Genomic DNA, 18,862 nt, shown 5'->3' on the forward strand with positions numbered 1-18,862 from the left:
ACACACAGGCAGCATTAAAAAGCTCCCGGCCGATCTCCACTTACCTTGGTGTTGTCGGCGGGCAGCGGCGTTGATCATGTCGGCGGGCAGCAGCGAATCGGGCAGCTCACCGGGATCAGAGGGCCAGACACATGTCCTCAGCGTGGCGTAAGCGGCGTCGCGTGAGCGGGTATACCGGCGTAGGCGCGAGCGGCTTAAACGACGTGGGCGTGGCGTAAGCAGCGGGCGTAAGCGGCGTAAACGGCGGGCGTAAGCAGCGGCGAGCGGGAAATTTGAATTTTAGCCGACGAATCGACGATGGAAAACGTTGACAACGTTTTCCATCGTCGATTTTAATCGACTTAATCGAATAACTGTTGCAGCTCTAGAAACATGCACCGATCTGCTCCCTTCTCGATTGTCTCCCTGCAGTGAAAGGTGACTGTCACGCACCGCTCCCCGCAGGGACTCCCCCTCTCCCATCCTCCAGCGCTGACTGGAGGAAGGAACGGAGCAGGGGGCGGGCATAACTGTGACTGCCTCTAGATAGGCAGAGCCAGCTGTCACTCACGCAGCTGGGTAGATCTCGACAGTAATGTCGGGATTCGTCCTGGCTGCGGCGCTCACAGTATATTGCGGGCAATAGCCCACTATATATTGAGCTTTGGGTCACGGGAGGACATATATTAGGGTCCTCCCTAAAGAGAACTATGGGGAAAAACACTTGCCCCATAGTTCTCTTTTAAGCAATGATCATGTGATCAACTGCCTAGACCTTTACACATGTGGCCAGCACCAAAGGGAGCCCGCAGTGCTCCAGGTTAGTATTTGAACCCTTCTATTGCTCTTTATTATTCACCATTGCTGAACTATTAATGTTAACAATTGGAAGTTTTAAAGCTAATTTTGAATGTATTAAAACTAAAGTGGTAAATGGTAGAATATGTTCAGCAGCCATGATCTGTGCATCATGGACATCACCCCAGCAAGTGTACTTTATCTTAAGTATGATTTTGTTAAAATAAGGTTTAGAACCACAGACTGACAAGGCGGCACTGTAAACCGTCCCAATAAGTAAAAACGTGTCCCATTTATTTCTATCTATGTCCTCTGTTATACCCATGTATTAACTTTCAATGTTTTACAGTTGTGGGTAGAATCAAACTTCTCTTTTAAAATCTGGTTATTTTTGGTCTTTTAGGATCGAGATGCATCGAAGGATAAGGAGAATGAGACTTCAAAAGCTAGCACAGACACTGTATGTGCTCCATCTCCCAAGAAATCTAGAGGGGAAGGAGAGCTGAAACCGCTAGTCATGCCAGTGTCCGTACCTGTGAAAATGGACACCACACGAGAACTTGGAGATGAAGAAAGGATGCAGAAGACAGCAGCCTCAGAAAGGGAGTCCTCCATGCCATCAGTAATAGTCACACGACACAGAGCTGGTCAGACGACTGCTCCGGAACCTGTTGTAAAGGTGAGACTCTTTGTTTGCATAAAACTTCACAGCTGGCCAGAGCTCTGCATGGTTCTACATGTCAGGATTTAGGACAGAAAATAAATTTCACAATTGTCCACCTAAGGACCTAGGACAGAAAACAACATTCACAACTGTTCTTACTGTGGTATACAAGGAAAATGGAAGGGTTTTATTTAAAAAGCTTAGCTTCTGTTTTGGAGATATGTATTAAAGCTGGGAGGAAGGGTCCTTTTTAATTTCTCAGTCACCTGATCAGCCTCAGTGTTGTAATAAGAAGCTACAGCCTCAATTTACCTTCAGGCAACACATAGGGAAAAAAAAACCAACTGGTGGGTCAACCCAACAATTATATCGAAGTCATGCAGTTTACATTTTTATGTATGAATTGCTTCTTGTCAAGCTCAGTAATGTCAGCAATGTCTTCACTATTCACTGGATGGACTGTCTCACTGTTTAGCCTAGTAGTATAGCCTCAGCATAGAGTGCAGTTGGTATTGTCTACATCTGGACTGATTGTGGTTGGACAAACAATGGAAAGTTACACTACGTAATTAACACTTTAAATAAGACTAGCATTTTCAGGCATACAGTTGCCATGTTGCAGATATGGGCCTCAGCATCTGCTATAGTTGATATTAGGGATGCACCTATACTAATACTGGTATCGATGCCGAGCATTTGGGTGAGTACTCAAACTTGCCCCTGATACTGAAATTTCTTTGACCGGCAGTGCTGCAAGGGAACATGGACCCGGCTTCCCAGCCAATCAGGAAGCCGGGCGGCGGATGATGACACGGGAGGGATGTGTAGATACCGTTTTTTCAGTATCGAGTACAGATATTTATGTTGCGATACTCGCCGATACCGAGTACTGATTCCGATATTTCCACTAGCATGGAGCCATCTTCCTGGCTAATCAGGAAGCCGGGCGGCGGGTAATCAGCATCGTGCCGGCCAAACAGCATAGAGCCGGCTTCCCAGGCAATCAAGAAGCCGGGCAGCGGGGCATGACTCTTGATTGCTCAGGGGAACCTGGCTTCATGCTAGCGGAAGTATCGGGACTCGGTATATACAAATATCGAAATACCGAAATACAAATATCTGTACTTGATACAGAAAAACAGGTATCTGTGCATCCCTAGTTAATACACTGCTTGTTTCATTAAACAGAGAATATACATGTAGTACAGGCAACCTCATTGCTGACTAACTAATGGCAAATAGATATGTTTGTCTAGAATCTATCTGATTGTGTTTATATTCAGTAAATGTTGAATGTTTTTTTTTTGTTCCATCTCTGCAGCCCAATGAAACCTCTTTATCAGTGGATGGGGAGCCTGCATCTCGGAAACCAAAACAGCGGCCGAGGCCCGAACCACTCTTCATCCCACCCAAACCCGGAACCTTTGTTGTCCCTGTTTATACCAACATAACCTCATATCAAAGTCACCTGCGCTCTCCTGTACGCATGCCAGAGCACTTGGACAAAACGTTTGAGCTGCCCCCTTACACACCACCCCCTATCCTTAGCCCAGTGCGGGAAGGGTCCGGACTTTATTTCAATGCCATCATGTCAGCCAGCTCACATTCAATGCCCCCATCAATCACTCCAAAGAGTAGTACAAGAACTCTGCTAAGATCCAGTAAGTGTTCTCTTTTGTATTTTGTCTTTTATTTTGGTCATGTATACAACAATTGCAATTTTGTCCAGAATGCTGGTTATTTTTCTCGGTCAAAAATAAGTTAAAGTAGAAGTGAAGGCAGATATTTTATATCTCTATTGAACCAAGTTTTGCATTAATCAAAATTCTTAATTTATAAACCGTTTCTGTATTAGTCTTCTATAGTTCCTGAACAGTGGAGTCTAGACTGGCAGAAGAAAGGGCAGCAGCGTAAACGAGTCAGACTCGGCTACACTGCACTAGCTACTGGCTGATTAGTAGAAAAGATCATAGGGCTGACCATACTGATGTGTTGCTGCCCCTTTACTACCTAATCAGACGGCTAAGGTGGTCCTTGACTAAGCTGTATTGTTTCAACTTCAGTCGGAAAATGCGAGGTCAGAACCTGGTTGTGATGTTTGACAGGGATGTCATTATTTGGAAACTGAAAATAATGTATATATATATATATATATATATGTATATGTATATATAGTAACAGTATACAGATTGAGGACAGAGTCTATAGGCTTTGGACGACAAATTCACCTTTCCATTTAATATGCTTCTGAGGTCATCCAGAATTTATTACAGGTGCTTTTGACCTATAGTTGACCTCAACCTGTAGTTGACCTCCTTCTAACCTGTAGTTCACCTCCTTCAGACATCTTCTGAGTTGCTATAGGTTTGTATGGACAGTAGCATTTCTGACGTGAACAAAAGTGAAACTTGTCCAGACAAGTCAATGGAGACTTATTAAATCAGTGCAAGCAAAGCCTGTTAGCATTACCCTATCGGAGTATATTTTCTCGAATTTATGATGTCTACCTCTTTGATGGTTTTCTTAGAGCAGTTATGTCTTGAAATGTGCATATTGATTTTCTGAATCTGTGCTCTAATGACGGTGATTTTCTTACAGCTAGTGGAGAAGACATGCCACCTATTCTTACAGCGGTGGGAGAAGCCACACCAGTTAGCCTTGAACCGTAAGTCTATAGGAATTCTTTTTTTGACCTCTGTTAAAAACGTTTCCTGCTGGCTTACATATTTGTATATCTGTAAAACATAAGTCAAGGCAACTGGACTTGCTGTATTTTTTTTGAAGACGTTTCACTGGTCATCCAACCAGCTTTCTCAATTCTGAATGACTTGTACTAAATTTGAGAAAGCTAGTTGGATGACCAGTGAAATGTATTCAAGAAAAATACAGCAAGTCCAGTTGCCTTGACTTATTTTTTACAGATATACCGTGACCTGGATGAATGAGAACCTTCACTTCCATATTTTGTATTTCTTATATAGGTTTATACATTTACTCTCCATTGACTTTCTGTATGGTAAACAGTGCAGTTAAAGTGACCCTATCGATCCTTCATTAGGGCAGATGCTATAAGATGCATGCCATTAAAAACCCTCATCCCTTTAGAAATATTTTTTTAAAATTTGAATTATAACTCCCTTGGTTTCTAGACTAAGACCTGCCCCATTACAATGCGATTCTCAAATGAATGCTCATTGATCCTTTCACATTGTATAGCGGTATGGCAGTTTGGTGGTCTGAAAGCAAATTTCTGAGATAACAAAATTCATCAATACATCCATGGTGCTGTTTTCCTGGCATCGCAGCACTGGCATTACAGTGTATACATTTTCACAGAACTTAGCCCTACCAACCATCAAACAGGAGCTGTAAAGCCCATGTTAATGTACATTTAAAAAGGGGCTGAGCTTCACACATTTGCAAATACATTTTGAATGTGCCCACTGCAGCAAGACACCTCTGTACCATGCAGTCCCACTTTAATTTAGAGAGGGTAATTATATAGCAGTATACAAATTAAAGTAGGCTAGTTCTGGAGGCTGCACCATTGCTCCTTGTGCTACAAAACTACAGGGAAAATCCTGAGTCAAGGTAGCTAAAGGCTAACCATACCACAGGGCGAAAATGGCAGCTGTTCAATCAGCCTAAGGCTGGGCACGTGGGTGATTTTTGCTATAGCCATCGTTGCCCGTAATAGCCTACACCAGACATCACATGCAGGTGGATATAGTAATTATGGGGCGAACACGGGCTATGAACGCTATAGCAAAAATTGTGTGTGACCAGCGAAAGGAAATTTAACCAGAGGAGATTCATTCTCTTTTGTCCTGGTGACCAAAATCTTGATTTGTCACTAGAACAGGAGAAGAGGGGGAAAATCTTCCAATGATGAGTTTTCCAGTGGCAAAGTCATAACGGTTGGAGAGATACCGTCTCACTTCCTGTTATGCCTGTTATGTCTACAGGACAGGAAGTAAAGGGAAATCTCTTGAATGGGACACAGATGGCAAAAAATTATGTGTTTTTAACTCTTCCCTTCTCTAACTAAAATGGGGAAAAAAAGATATAATTTTAGATGTACTTTAAAGTAACACGAAACTCAGGCGTTAAAACTTAAAAATGCATTTAAGCACTTCAGCTATGAACAATATTGTACATTTTTTGTGCATCACTCGGCTGTAGATCCTCAAATCCTCTCTGAATTCATACTGACACTGTCCTTCCTTCTGGTGGGTGGCTACTTTGGTTCCCAATGGGCCCTGTGTGTGTTTATGAAGTAGCCACCGCTCAAAGATCGCTCCCATCATGGACTATAATCTCAATATAAGTAAACTAAACATGAAATTGTAGTCCATCACAGAAGCTACTTTACAACACACACAGGGCCCATGTGGAACAAAAGTAGCCACCCTCCAGAAGGAAGGACAGTGTGAACACCAATTCAGAGATGATTTGAGGATCTACAGCCGAGTGATACACAAATAAGATACAGTATTGTTCATAGGGTACTTTAATTCATTTTTAAGTTTTAACTCCTGAGCTTAGTGTCACTTTAAATCTAGCAAAGAAGTTGCATAATGGAAGGGGTAATTCAACAAGTACTAACTGCTAAATATTGCAAAATCTGGCCCTAGTTGCCAGCAAAGAGGAACTATTAAACCTGTTTTTAACTCCGTGACCAGTGACGTTGATAGTACATCACTGGCAGCGGGCCTGTTTAAACAGGATCTCTTTACATTTGTAGAGCCGGCTGTCAGCTTTACAATAGAAGAGATTCTGGCCGCTCAGCTGCCGCCAGATCACTTCTATGGGCCGGTAAACTGCACGCCCTGCATGACACCCCCGCCATGTTTCGCAGGCTCCACTGCCCCTCCTGTGGGCCTGGGACCGGCATCTCGGGTGTCTGCTGGAAGTTGGGGAGGAGAGCGGCGAACATCTGTTCACCGATCTCCTCCCCATTCTATGGGAACGGGAGCGACACCTATTGCAAAACTTCTGGTCCCTGAGCTGTCATTGCTCGGCACTTATTAAGGGGTTAATATACAATAAAAGCTCTGCGGTGGTACGGTCTCTTTAACATGAAAGTGTGTTTTCTGTGAATGGAAAATCTGTAGGAGCAAAAGCTGGGCGTTTGAGACATTCCTCTTTGGAAAAAGAAAGGCATGCACTTAGATATTTCATTACGTTACATTTTGTTTCTGTCATCCCTGGAAATTTGGGTTAAATGACAATTGCATCATTAAGTGACTGTAAAAGGCTTCTTGTATGTACAGAGTAACACATGCTAAATTATTAAAGGCACCATGAATGCCTTTCAGCTGCAGCCACTTTTATTATGCTGATGATCTGGTACAAATTCCATGCCATGGTGAATTAATGGACACACCTTGCAGTGAAGTGACAGCTGCTTTTTGTTTGGTTGCCCTGAGTGGGCTGTACAGCATATTAAATGCATTTCTGAGGAAATAGTCATCATTAAATCTGCAGCCGTTGGGACATACTACATGCTACAGTAAAACTATTTTACACGGTGGAACCAGGTGGAAACTATGTGGCCATGTCTGCTTCTTTTACTGCAGTTTAAACTTTTCCAGGTGTCCGGTGCGGAATCACAAAAAATGCTGCCCAAGTACATTTTTTGCAGCCTTTATTTATTGTTAAAACTATTTTTTGTAAATTGAAGTGGAGGTTACGACACCAGTGGTAGATGTGGGAGTCTTACCTTGTGCTGTTCAGAGAGAGAATATAATACACACCCTTTTGAAACTTGTAAATGCATCCAAAACCGATCATACAGTTCTGGGGGAAGTTTGCTGGATTGCAACATCTGTTGGCCTGTTAAGTCTCCTTAGTAAAGAAGAACCCCCACCCCTTCCTTCCTTCAGACAATCTGGTTACATTACAACCTTTGCCTCAGTCTTGTCTTACATTGCTTGATTGTATACCAAGAAGTGGTGTTACTTGCCCCCTGCTGGATTCCTTATAGGATTATATGAAGATCTAGCCTAGGTTGCATGATACTGCATTAATCTAAGTGGCATCTTATGGCAATCTTGTAAATGCATCCAAAACCGATCATGCCGTTTGAGAGGAGTTGGCGGGTTGCAACATCTGTTGGCCTGTTGACTCTCCGTAGTAAAGAACACCCCCCACCCCTTCCTTCCTTTAAAACAATCTAGTTACAACCTATGTTTCAGCCTTGTCTAACATCAGTTAACTCTATACCAAAGCAGCAGTGTTACTTGCATTCAACTCAATGGCACCGCAGCCCCCCCCCCTCCGGCCGCAATGCGATCGGCTGCACGGGAACGCGTGGCACATCAGTCTGGCGCAGTCAGAAAAAATGGTGCATGGACTATTTTTCTGACTGCACCGGACCGGAACGCAGGCACTGATGTGCCATTCGTTCCCGTGCGGCCGATCGCATTGCGACCGGAGGGAGGGGCTGTGGGGCCATTGAGTTTAATGCACCGCCACGCCCCCTCCCGCCCCAAAACAAAGTGAGCCGGCCAGAATGTGATCCAGTGCGTTCTGTCCAGAATCGGGCCGCAACGCACTGAGGCTGGTGTGAACTAGCCCTACTAATTTCTGGGTCATTGACTTAGTACAATTATGCAGATTAGGTATTCTGACATTCTTCATTTTTAAAATGTTGATTCCTTCTCTCTTAGCTTGTTTCTAGTGCGTGACCCACAATTACTGAAGCCAGATAGCCAGGAAACTAGCAGTTTTAGGAGGCCAGACAAGCAGCTCCCATATTTCCCTCATGACCGGTGTACTTTAAAGCCTAACTCCTTTTTTTGTTTTTGTTTTGGATACAGTGGTGAAGGGTTGGAGTCATGTCAAGTTTGTACACCTTGTACATCCCTTTTGGAGAGACTTACCCTCACTTTTTGTCAGGACACAAGTGAAATTTATCCCACTGGCACACAAGCAAAAACAAATGCACATTTTTTCAGCATGGAAAAGAATTTGACCATCTAACAATGTTTGTTTTTATTTTTGCCCATGCCTTCCTGTCCTGGTGACAGCTGATTCCCCCCTCAGCCTATTTATTGTATCTGTGTCACAGAGACAGGAAGGAAGGGTGGGGTGACATGAAAAAAAGAACTATAATGGAAATTGTATCTTTTTTTTACACTCAATCCACAATGTAATTTAGTTAGCCATGTGTCCAGATTTAGGCTTTACATTCATTGGTTTTATATTTTGGGTGTACTCGCATTTGTTTACTTATCATGGATTACCTTTCACTTATGGTTAGTGGGCACATTCTATGGAAAAGAACAGTAATGCCTTTGGCAGGGCATTCAGTACTAGTAGGATTTTACAAGCACTAGTTTCTTTCAGAGGTCAGGGGTATTTTTTCCTCTCTGTGTACTACTTTACTGCATGCTGATGGAATAAGCTGCGTCTTGTCTTTTTTTCCCTACATCCAGACATATTAATGTCGGTTCGCGCTTCCAGGCAGAGATTCCTGAATACAGAGACCGGAGTTTGGCGTCTGCGGATAAGTATAAAGCTGACTTGGTGTGGTGTCCCTGGGAGGATTCGGAGAACAACCAGGGTAAGCCAGAAGCAAGCAGTGTTTGTGTCCTCACCTTCCACTAGTGTAAAGGCAAGCTGCCTTACATAAGGGGCTGTGTGTGTGCTGCTGTGAATATTTCTGGCATCAAAACTATTGCAGTCTCAGATAATCTGAGCAGAGGCTGACTACACCATCCTCTATGGAATTCCTTTACAGGAAACTCATGTGGGGAAAATATTTCCCCATCATGACTGAAATTAGGGGAAAGATCATCTCACATACACGGAAAACAAATTCAGTAGTCATTGATAAAATATCAGATGTTTTAACATGGAACAGTGTTCTAGAATACCTTGATTATATTTAACACTTGTATATTTTTATATTGCACTTGGGCGTTTCTCTTTTTTTAGTTTTGGATAGAGAATGATTAGAACCCATGTCAGTTTTTGTTTTTTGTGGCCTATGCCCCGTTGAAGGGATTTCAATCTTACTTCCTGTCCCAAAGACTCAACAGGAAGTGAGAGAGAATCTCTCCAAAGTTAGGGGAAATCCCCTCCTGGTTCACACTGTCCTCACTGGAAGATTTCTGCTTGTCTCCTGTTCTGATGACAGCCGTAAAAATTTAGGATTATTCATCAAGACAAATAAAAGGAAAGGCGGACATCAATAGAAACCTGACAGCAGTTTTAACCTTTCCTTACTTTGTCCAAAACTAAAAAAAAAGGCTAAAAATACACAATTTTAAGGTCTAATAAAACCACAGTTCTCAGCCTGTTCCATGTTGGTTGACCACAGGCTGCCTCTTTTGCAGTAACAAGAGCAGTTGTTGTTAGATCCCTTTTTAAACTGCAAATCTGTTCAATCTAATCCTGCAATTGCCCTTCTTATATATCAAATAGGATATTCAAAGTTGTATACATGTAAAAGAATAAAGTAACTAATTTAATAATCTTAAAATAATTTGCTAAAACAAAATATTATTGCTAATTATTAGGACTGTGCAAATTAACGATTCATTTCTCGATTAATCGTTAATCTTTTTGATCGATGAAAATTTTTTTGATCGATTACACATTTTTTGTAACTTTCTGCACGAGCGCCAGCCAAGGCATTGGCCTATACACATACAGCACAGCAATGAAGTCATAAAATGAACTAGGATCACACTAATCCAGCACGTTATTAAAGAATTTCGATTAATCGAGCACAAAAATTTTAATCAGTAACAGCCCTACTATTTATAAGTTTTTGTGGTTTGTTGGTTTTTGGCACCATGATCCCAGTTGTGTTTCTTGGCGCAAAATTTTGCCGCCAGAAGCAAGTATAAGGAAAAAATAGTAAAAGGAAAAAATAGCTTCCCTGAACCATAACCATAACTGTGATCTTAGGCTACGTTCTATACTTAACCATCTCCTCATCTGAATCATAAACCATTACACTAAATTAGACATTAAAAAAACTGCTGCAAGTATAAATTGCAGGCACCTAGTGACAGCAAAAGCTTACCATTAAAGCAAAACTAAACCTTCCAATACTCGCCTCCCCTCCAGCGATGTGACATCCCGAGCTCCCTTCACCAACATGTTCTCCCTGCCTTCTTCTTGGTTGGCCAAGCCAGAGTGATGCAACTCCCATGCATGTGGAGTTCATTCATTATGGCACAGATGGGTTCACTGAGCTGTGCAGGTGAATCTCGGTGTACATTCTGAAGCAGGGGGGCCCTCAATGAGATCTGCCATTGTGGTGTCACGGCCGGCTCCGCCCAGTTGTTGTTCATTGGCCGGGACCTGCTAGAAGACTCTAGCAGGTCCCGGCCAATAGGAAACAGTTGGGTGGAGCTACCTGCTACTGCTAGGAGTGGCCAATTGTTGTTTTTTAAAAATGTTTATTTTAAAAAAATGTATTATTTATTTACGTTTTTTAACTTTGTCAACTTTTTGTTTTGCTATTCTGCTCAGTACCATGGAGGTACCGAGCAGAATAGCCGAGCCGAATGCCGCTCGGCAACATTCGGCTATTTACTCACTGCTGTTCGGCCCCTCTGTGTGGATAGGGGTGAACAGCAGCGGGGGAGCTGCCGGAGCTTCGGCTCAGCCGATCCAGATGTTGGATCGGCTGAGTCGAAGTCCTTCTGCACGGCTCAGCCGCACTGAGCCGTAGTGAAGTGAGCCGAACGTTGTTCAGCTCACTTCACTACGGCTCGGTTATTCACTCGGCTGCCTCTGGGAGCTTGGTGAATAAACCTGTTCATTTAAATGTCACACAGTGTGAACATTTTCCATGTAAATTACAGTGCAAATGTGGAGTTTTTTATGGCGGAAGACATAGAGGTATAGTTATAACCCAGTGAATCTGATATTTGCTGCAGGTGAATCTTCCTGGTGCATATGTTTTATATGACGGTGATTGATTCACCACCAGTGAATGCTTTGGGAAAAGCACATTCACTGCTTTATAAATATGCTCCATAAAATGTTGGTTAGTTTATACATAGCATTACACACACAGTTGAAAATCCTTTTTGTGAACTGCTGTAGCTGTATTTTAAAATATGTTTAAAGGGTTATGAACCGTAAAAATGGGGCTTCAGTTTTTATATCCAATTGGAGTCCTGCTTCAAGGTTTTTTTTTTTAGCTCAAAAATTGATAGTGGTTGCCATTAGCATTGCTAAGTATTTTGTTCTCCCCATTGACAGTGGAGGATTTGCTTACAGCAGCATGTTCCAGCATCCTGCCTGGAGGTGGCACCAACCAAGAGCTAGCACTTCATTGTCTTCAAGATTCGAAGGGGGACATTATGGTGAGTGTGTATTTCTCAAAAGACACCACTGATGCTTTTTGGTATTCTAAATATATATAAAAAATATATATTTTTAATATATATATTTATTATTTATAAAATGATATGGAAAAAAGTGTTTTTTGTTTGTTTTGCCAAATATAAGTTATAATTATAGAACTCCCATTGTAGGAATAAATAAAATGTGAAACATAGGCCCATTTAGCTGGGTTTTGTATGTAATAGTGGAGCAGGCGACTGCATATAGTTGATGATCATTGCACGCAGAAAAGGTTGATTAAGCTTGTTCAGCAAATTGACATTTTTTGTTGTTGATTTGTTTTCTCTACGCCTTTTGTTAACAGGCCGCTCTCACTTTGCTGCTGTTGAAGAGGCCGGTGCGGCACAAAGGTCATCCCTTGGAAAATTACCATTACTCTGGTAAGAACATAGAAGGCAAATCTGGCCTTGTGTAGTTCAAACTTTTATACTTGTTTCCAAAGAAACGATCACAGGTTTCTGTTTATATTATTTATTTTTTTAGACTAACACTAGATCAGTGACAGGTAGCACCAGCAGTCCAGTCAGTACTGCATACACTTCCAGTGCAGGGCAATACAGGAGGCTTCTGGTAGCAGAGGAACTTTGCACCAGTTCCTCCGTGTTTACTGCACTAAGTGTATGAGCTGTTATGGTGGTGGATTCATCACTGGCCCTTTAAACAGGAAATTAGAAAGTTAGAACTTTTTAGATGCAGATAGGTGTGTAGATCGTTTAGGAAAAACATCCAGGGATAGTTAGGAAAGTTATCCAGTGGTAGAAGACTGTCAGTGGATCAGTGGATCACAGGTGCAATGTTCTAGCTCCTGCAGACTATTCCAGGCGTCCCTATCCGTAACCAGGTATGGATATTCAGTAACCGATATGGGGAGAAATGTCAGTGGACTCATGTTACTGCACTGTTATTCCATTGAGAAGTTCAAGTCCCTCGGCCACAGTGGCTGATGGGACTTGGAGTCTTTCCATTCACAGATCCAGTCAAAGGATTTCTGAATACATGACGCTTCACAGCCGCACCAATTTTGAAAAATGGCAACAGCCAGTGGGGAGAAGTGACTCTGGTAAAATTGGGGGCAAGGGGGTAAGAAGGTGGCTATGTCAAAATGTTTCATGTTACACCCTGAATATGGGTGTAACAGGAAACATGTTAGAAATGTTAAGCTGTAGCCTTGAAAATGAACACTTAACCCCTGTCCTGATCATATCACTTATCCTAATCTAATAACTAATCATCCCCAGGAAAGCCACATTTAATGTATTGGCAACCAGAGTGATCAATTTCAAAAGTACGCTCCCCTCTGCCAAGCTACCTGTGCTACCCATTTGTATTTTTGGAAGGCAAGCAGCCTTGAGGTATCATACATGGATATGTGAATATAATAAATGAACTGAAAAATATGAATTATGGCATCTGCTTAGCATTTGATGGTGTTGATGGTTTGTCCGACATTTTTAAATTTTTTTTGCCAGGGTCCGACAAGTGGTCTGTTACTGAGAAAAGACTTTTCAACAAAGGAATGGCAATCTATAAGAAGGACTTTCTGCTGGTTCAGAAACTGGTATGTAGCAATCCAGACAAATCACCCTAATAGAATTTTTATGGCTATGTTATGTTTCCTCTGTGCACTATGACCCCCATTAGGCCTTGTAAACTGGCTTCAGATTGTATAAGAGCAGTGTGTACAGTAAACATATGCAAACCTTATAGCAAACCTTGAGTTTTGGTTTCCATTCATGGGGTACTGGACCAGGTAGCAAAATCAAAAAGCTGGGTGACTTAACATTAAATCATTGTAATGTTTTATTGAAATTTTTTTTTCTAATCGTGAATGTGGTTTTCATTCAGGAAACGCCATTCATTCCAACATTGAATGTAAAAATCAAACACATTTTCTAACATTCTACAAGTCACCAATGGCATTAGCGAATGTTCTGAGGAGATTTTTCACATGAACATTCACATGAAAATCTAGCAGTATCAAGATATATTTCTCATTATCCTTGCTTTACTACTTAGCAAGTCAATAACCTTGAACAAGTATATGTAGCAAGTGGGACTCCTGATTTATCGCCTCTATTTGTTCCCAGAAGCGACATTTAACATACGTTTGTACACATGAAGGTCATTGTATTGTTTTGATGATTATTCCAGATTAAAACAAAAACTGTGTCTCAGTGTGTGGAGTTTTATTACACCTACAAGAAGCAGGTGAAGATAGGACGCAATGGCATGTTAATATTCGGAGATGTAGAGGCTGCTGCAGATGAGAAAAACCCCAGAGAAGACTCTGAGATCGATGTGAAGGTAATTTATACTTTGTACCACTGTAAAGCTGGCCATACACCTATAGATGATCTGCAGATTTTCTATGGTCAGATGGAAAAAGTGCAACAGATTCCTCCATCTATGCTAAACTGTGTGGATGAAGGAATCTCCCACTGGGCCAAGCTTCAGTATCTTGCTAGTGTGACCCGCTGGCTCTCAAAATACCTGAACAATCTTATTGGATGCAGGCATTGTTCAGGTGTTTTGAGAGCCATTTGGGCCGACTAGCAAGATACTGAAGCTTGTCCCAGTGGGAGATTCCTCCATCCACACAGTTTAGCATAGATGGGGGAATCTGTTGCACTTTTTTCATCTGACCATAGAAAAGCTACTGTATAGGTGTATGGCCAGCTTTATAGTAGTAGTGCAGGACATCTGCGTACAGCAATGTTGGTCACCCAACACTTAACTTGTTCTGTGATTCAGCAATATGTACCCATCCCTGACCTGCAGAAAAGACTGACTGCGTTACATCATTGGGTGTGTGGGGGGGGGCAGAGGTGAGAGGAAAAGAAGGTACTTTTGGTGAAGCGTATTAAATTGTAACTGAAGATGGATACTAGTAGGGTTAGAGGTTCTAAAAAATATTCAATCTTCCGAAGTTCAGCATCTCCAGGCAGATATAAAAGATAAAAATGAATGCAGCTCTGTGTTCAGTGATACATCTTTAAATGTATTTTTAAGATATTAACAGTGTTTTCAAGCAGTACTCCCTGAATGTAACCTGGTTTCAGCTTCTTGTAGACCTTGTACAGCAGAGCTGGAGTGTGAAAGAAGAAGCAGTACAGAGAGCCAATTGATAGAGTGTACTGACAGAGATGAGCTTTTCACTGTGCTGCTTCTTCTTTCACTGTCCACCTACAGGCTGTGGTGGGTCTAGGATGACCTGGGCTCAGAGAAAGGGTATTGAAAGATGCTGACTAGCAGACAGAGGCCATCTAGTGCCTGAAAAAAGTACTGCGGGGGAAATCACTGGATTATTATTATATACAGTATTCATATAGCACCAACAGTTTGCACAGCGCTTTACAAAATGGGGGAGACAGTACGGTTACAGTACAATAGGGTTGGGAGGACACTGCTTGTGATGGCCTACAATCTAGTAGATTGAAGGTGAATATTGCAGCAAAAGCTGGTTTTGTTTTTAATTTTTGATTAGCTATTGATTTGTATCATGTTATTTTTGGAAAGGGTTGTGCATTAGGGTTATAACCTTTTTGGTGTTGCAGTTTGGCATGAAATAGTTTATTACAAAGTCATTAAGCCATAATGATATATTGTTAAGTCTCCACCCCAGGATTGTTCTAGTTTTGTGTTGTCATCCATAGAGGAAAAGTAGTTTGATGATCCTTCTGTTTGTTTTTTAGTTGTAAGGTTACAAAGATGTATTACTTTTCATCATAGCTTGTTTGTACACGATCGTCGTATATCTATTTTCTACATAATCACCAAAAGAAAAAATTATCTGGACTGGAGGTTATCTATATGCCAGGACCAGCCATGTAACGTGCCGTGGGTGAGGTGGATCAGAGCATGGTGCAGCGTATCTGCCTGCAACATCCGACACCGAGCTCTGAATCTTTGTATTATACAGTAGAGTCTCCATAAAGGCCACCTTGACTGATACGTGCAGGGAATGTGATGTCCCAAGACTGAGCCGCAACCCAGATATTCCATCTGCAAAAAGTATCAACTGTGACAAGTGCTTTGGCTGTGGCCCAGCTGGACGGGCTCCAGGCGTTTGTATGCCAGCCCTAACATGTTGGTTGTGTTCATGCTGAGGAAAAGGGGGAAAGAGTGTCTGCCAGATTAGACCGTGCAAGAAGGGCATGAGGAGCTCCGATTACACATCTGCCCCCCTCTGTCATGTTACGTCAGTGCCAAGCTGGTGTTAATAGCTGGATCTCCTGGAACAGCTCAGCAGCCTAATGGCTGACAAGTGTTTGGTGGAGACATTCCAATATCCAGCTATCCGCAACAACCAAAGGGTGTGACCTGCTAAACTGCATGCATCAACACCTGTCTGGGTTGTACCGATTCATACATACTTCAGCTGCTTGTTTAATTATTCAGATCCTTTCACTGAGCTGCAAACTGCATGTATTAAAGTCTGCTAGGTTGTACCTATTCAGAGAAGTTTCAGCTACCTGTTTAAAGTAGTAATAAGCTCAAACCGGTTTTCAGTTGTGAATCCAGATCAAAAAAATATACATTGCCCAACTAAGGATTTCTTTACCTTTTTGCCCACGCACTTAGTCGTCATGTATCCAAACAGCTCCAACTCTCTCAGCTTGGCTTCCCTGAACTTCCTGTCCAGCACAAAAGAAGATCTGTGATTGTTTTCTATGGGTTCGGCTTGATCATTTTCCCCCAATCTGTCCAGCAGAATATGCAATTACAGCCACACTGTACAGTCCCATATTTCTAAGGAAACAGTTTGTGTCTAATCGTATATGCAGCCAGTATACAGACCTTGAGGCAAACTGTCTATAAGCCAGTATACGGTTTAAAAAGTTGACATTTGCAGTTTTCTATATTGTACATTAGAAGTACGTAGAAATTACATGACTAGTTGGGGTTCCTCATTTGGAAAATCCTCCAAGTGGCATATCGATAATTATTTTTAAAATTGAACTCCATTTCATTGTGGTGAAAACCTCAATGAACAGTAGAGAGGTGGATGAGGAAAAGTCACACCTTGGATTTGGCTTTGGCTGTTTCTCTTGATCTGCTGATAGATTTGACGTGCGGTTTTTACTACAGGTCACCTCTGGTTATGCATTTGTTTCATTGTAAGCTCAGTATAGTTCCAGGCTCAATAAAAACATATTGACTGACCGTAATCGTCCCAGCGTAGAGGGAATGGATAGTGTTATTTCAATAAGCAGCCTGTGTGTAGCTTTGTTCAGAATCCTGGTCCCTTTTTTGCAGATGGGTGACCATATTTCATGTTTATTACTCCTGCACTTTGCAAATCTAGTCCCTGACGTGCCCCCTCTACTGACATGGGAAGTTCTCCCATCCATTGGCTGTCTAATTTTTAGCAACTTACCAGCAGTATGAAAGAAAGCACAGGTTCAGGGTCCAAGGCCAGACCCTGCTGATACCAACCTCTTTACCACCCCCTTCATGTCCTTCAGCATAGCACTGATGCTGCGCACGTTGGGAGTTGTATTCTGAAAGGCAATTACATACATTGTACAGATTGCAACTGCTATCTCAACGACTGTCATTAAACGCTGCATGGATACCATGGTTTACACAGAATAAGGGGCACTTTTGAACTTCTCTTTTTATGGTACCATATGCTTCAACAGAGCTTTGAACTGACTAGCTTATGTCTCAAGATTGATGATGTTTCTTTTTTTCCATTATAGAGTTCTCAACGACTTGCAACAGCTATCCCTTCACAAAGAGATTCTTCTGAACAGGAGAACACACAAGACCCTGATGTGGAGAAAGAGGTAGAGGTGGACAAGGTGCAGGTGAAGCAAGAAGAAGTAGAGGACGACGAGGAGATGAGGAAACCGCCAATGAAAATCACACAAACCCTACAAGCTAGTGAAATAGTAAGAGCTGTCAGTCATTTTATTAATGAGTGCACCATGAAAAGAAAATGAAAAGCTGCCTAATCAGACTATAACTAGCTAGGAAGATGCACAATGGGTGAACAAATTTTTTCCAAGTGTTCAATACAGTGTGCGTATTACTCTAAAATAAAGTTGTAAAGCACAGCAGCAAAGGAGGGACAGTACTTTGGGCCAGTCAGGTGTCCTGCTAACCAGGAACATGTTGACAAAAGTAGAAAGCAGAGCGACAATCATTACTTTGTTGCTGCTTGTTCACGGTCCAGTTGCAGGCTGGGGGCGGAGATGTAACCTGGCTGAGTTGCTTAACGTAGTCAAGTCACCAGACTGGTTGTGCTGTATGGTAGGCCTGGATTGATAGAAATACAAATCTTATGGCAGATAAACCAGCTCCCACAAATGTTTCAGCTGTGTGTTTAGCGATTTCCCTAAAGTTCATCTTTAATTATTTAAAATCAAAAGCATTAGAATGTAATTCCAATTAATTTAGAACTTTGAATATACCATCATTGCCAGTTTCAGAAGAAAAGTAATAGATTATATTACTAGGCCTAGGGTATTCAAAAGTAATACAAATTATTTTATTAAAAAATATTTTGTTTAGACGGGCGTTTATAAAATGCCCCCAGGGAGTACAAAACGTGAACCAGAACCCGGCAGCATCCCCCCAGTATTAAGAACACCTCCAACACATGCAGCTTTCCCACATTATGACTTGTTGTGACCATTTTCCATCTGATACATGTAGCGTGGTGATTACTAGGGATGTACAATACCATTTTTTTCCAGACTGAAGTACTCCTTTTTTTCCCCCCTCCAGTACTCGCTAATGCCAATTACCGGTATTTATTTATTTTTTAGTGTCATTTTGACAGTTTTTCTAAAATAAGTCAGACTAATGATTTTAGGACAGTGGTGCAGTGCCAGGGCCCGTTCCCAGCTGCAAACGCTGTGCCCCTGGTAGTTTTGCCACTGACTCCAAGCTGTAGAGGTACTACAAATTTCAGCAATACATTATACAGCAATGCAGAATACCACAAGCTATAGAGGACTACAAATCTCAGCAATGCATTGTACAGCAATAGATGACTACACAACCCAGCAATACATTATACAGCAATGCAGACTAATACGATCA

The 18,862-nt window shown here is 41.9% G+C and overlaps 1 protein-coding gene across 1 annotated transcript in view; it reads left to right on the forward strand.

Moving 5' to 3' along the window:
- ELMSAN1 (ELM2 and Myb/SANT domain containing 1) overlaps positions 1–18,862 on the forward strand; it is a 72,362-nt gene that overhangs the window by 49,263 nt on the left and 4,237 nt on the right. Inside the window, exons 3-11 of the mRNA XM_018564893.1 lie at positions 1,181–1,456; positions 2,763–3,102; positions 4,040–4,106; positions 8,881–9,008; positions 11,669–11,772; positions 12,117–12,192; positions 13,282–13,370; positions 13,964–14,116; positions 17,515–17,706. Coding sequence (XP_018420395.1) covers positions 1,181–1,456; positions 2,763–3,102; positions 4,040–4,106; positions 8,881–9,008; positions 11,669–11,772; positions 12,117–12,192; positions 13,282–13,370; positions 13,964–14,116; positions 17,515–17,706 — 1,425 coding nt within the window. The remainder of the gene's footprint in view (positions 1–1,180; positions 1,457–2,762; positions 3,103–4,039; positions 4,107–8,880; positions 9,009–11,668; positions 11,773–12,116; positions 12,193–13,281; positions 13,371–13,963; positions 14,117–17,514; positions 17,707–18,862) is intronic.

The sequence above is a fragment of the Nanorana parkeri genome, unplaced genomic scaffold (genome assembly GCF_000935625.1).
Source record: "Nanorana parkeri isolate BGI_ZX_2015 unplaced genomic scaffold, ASM93562v1 scaffold791, whole genome shotgun sequence".
Lineage (NCBI taxonomy): Eukaryota > Metazoa > Chordata > Amphibia > Anura > Dicroglossidae > Nanorana > Nanorana parkeri.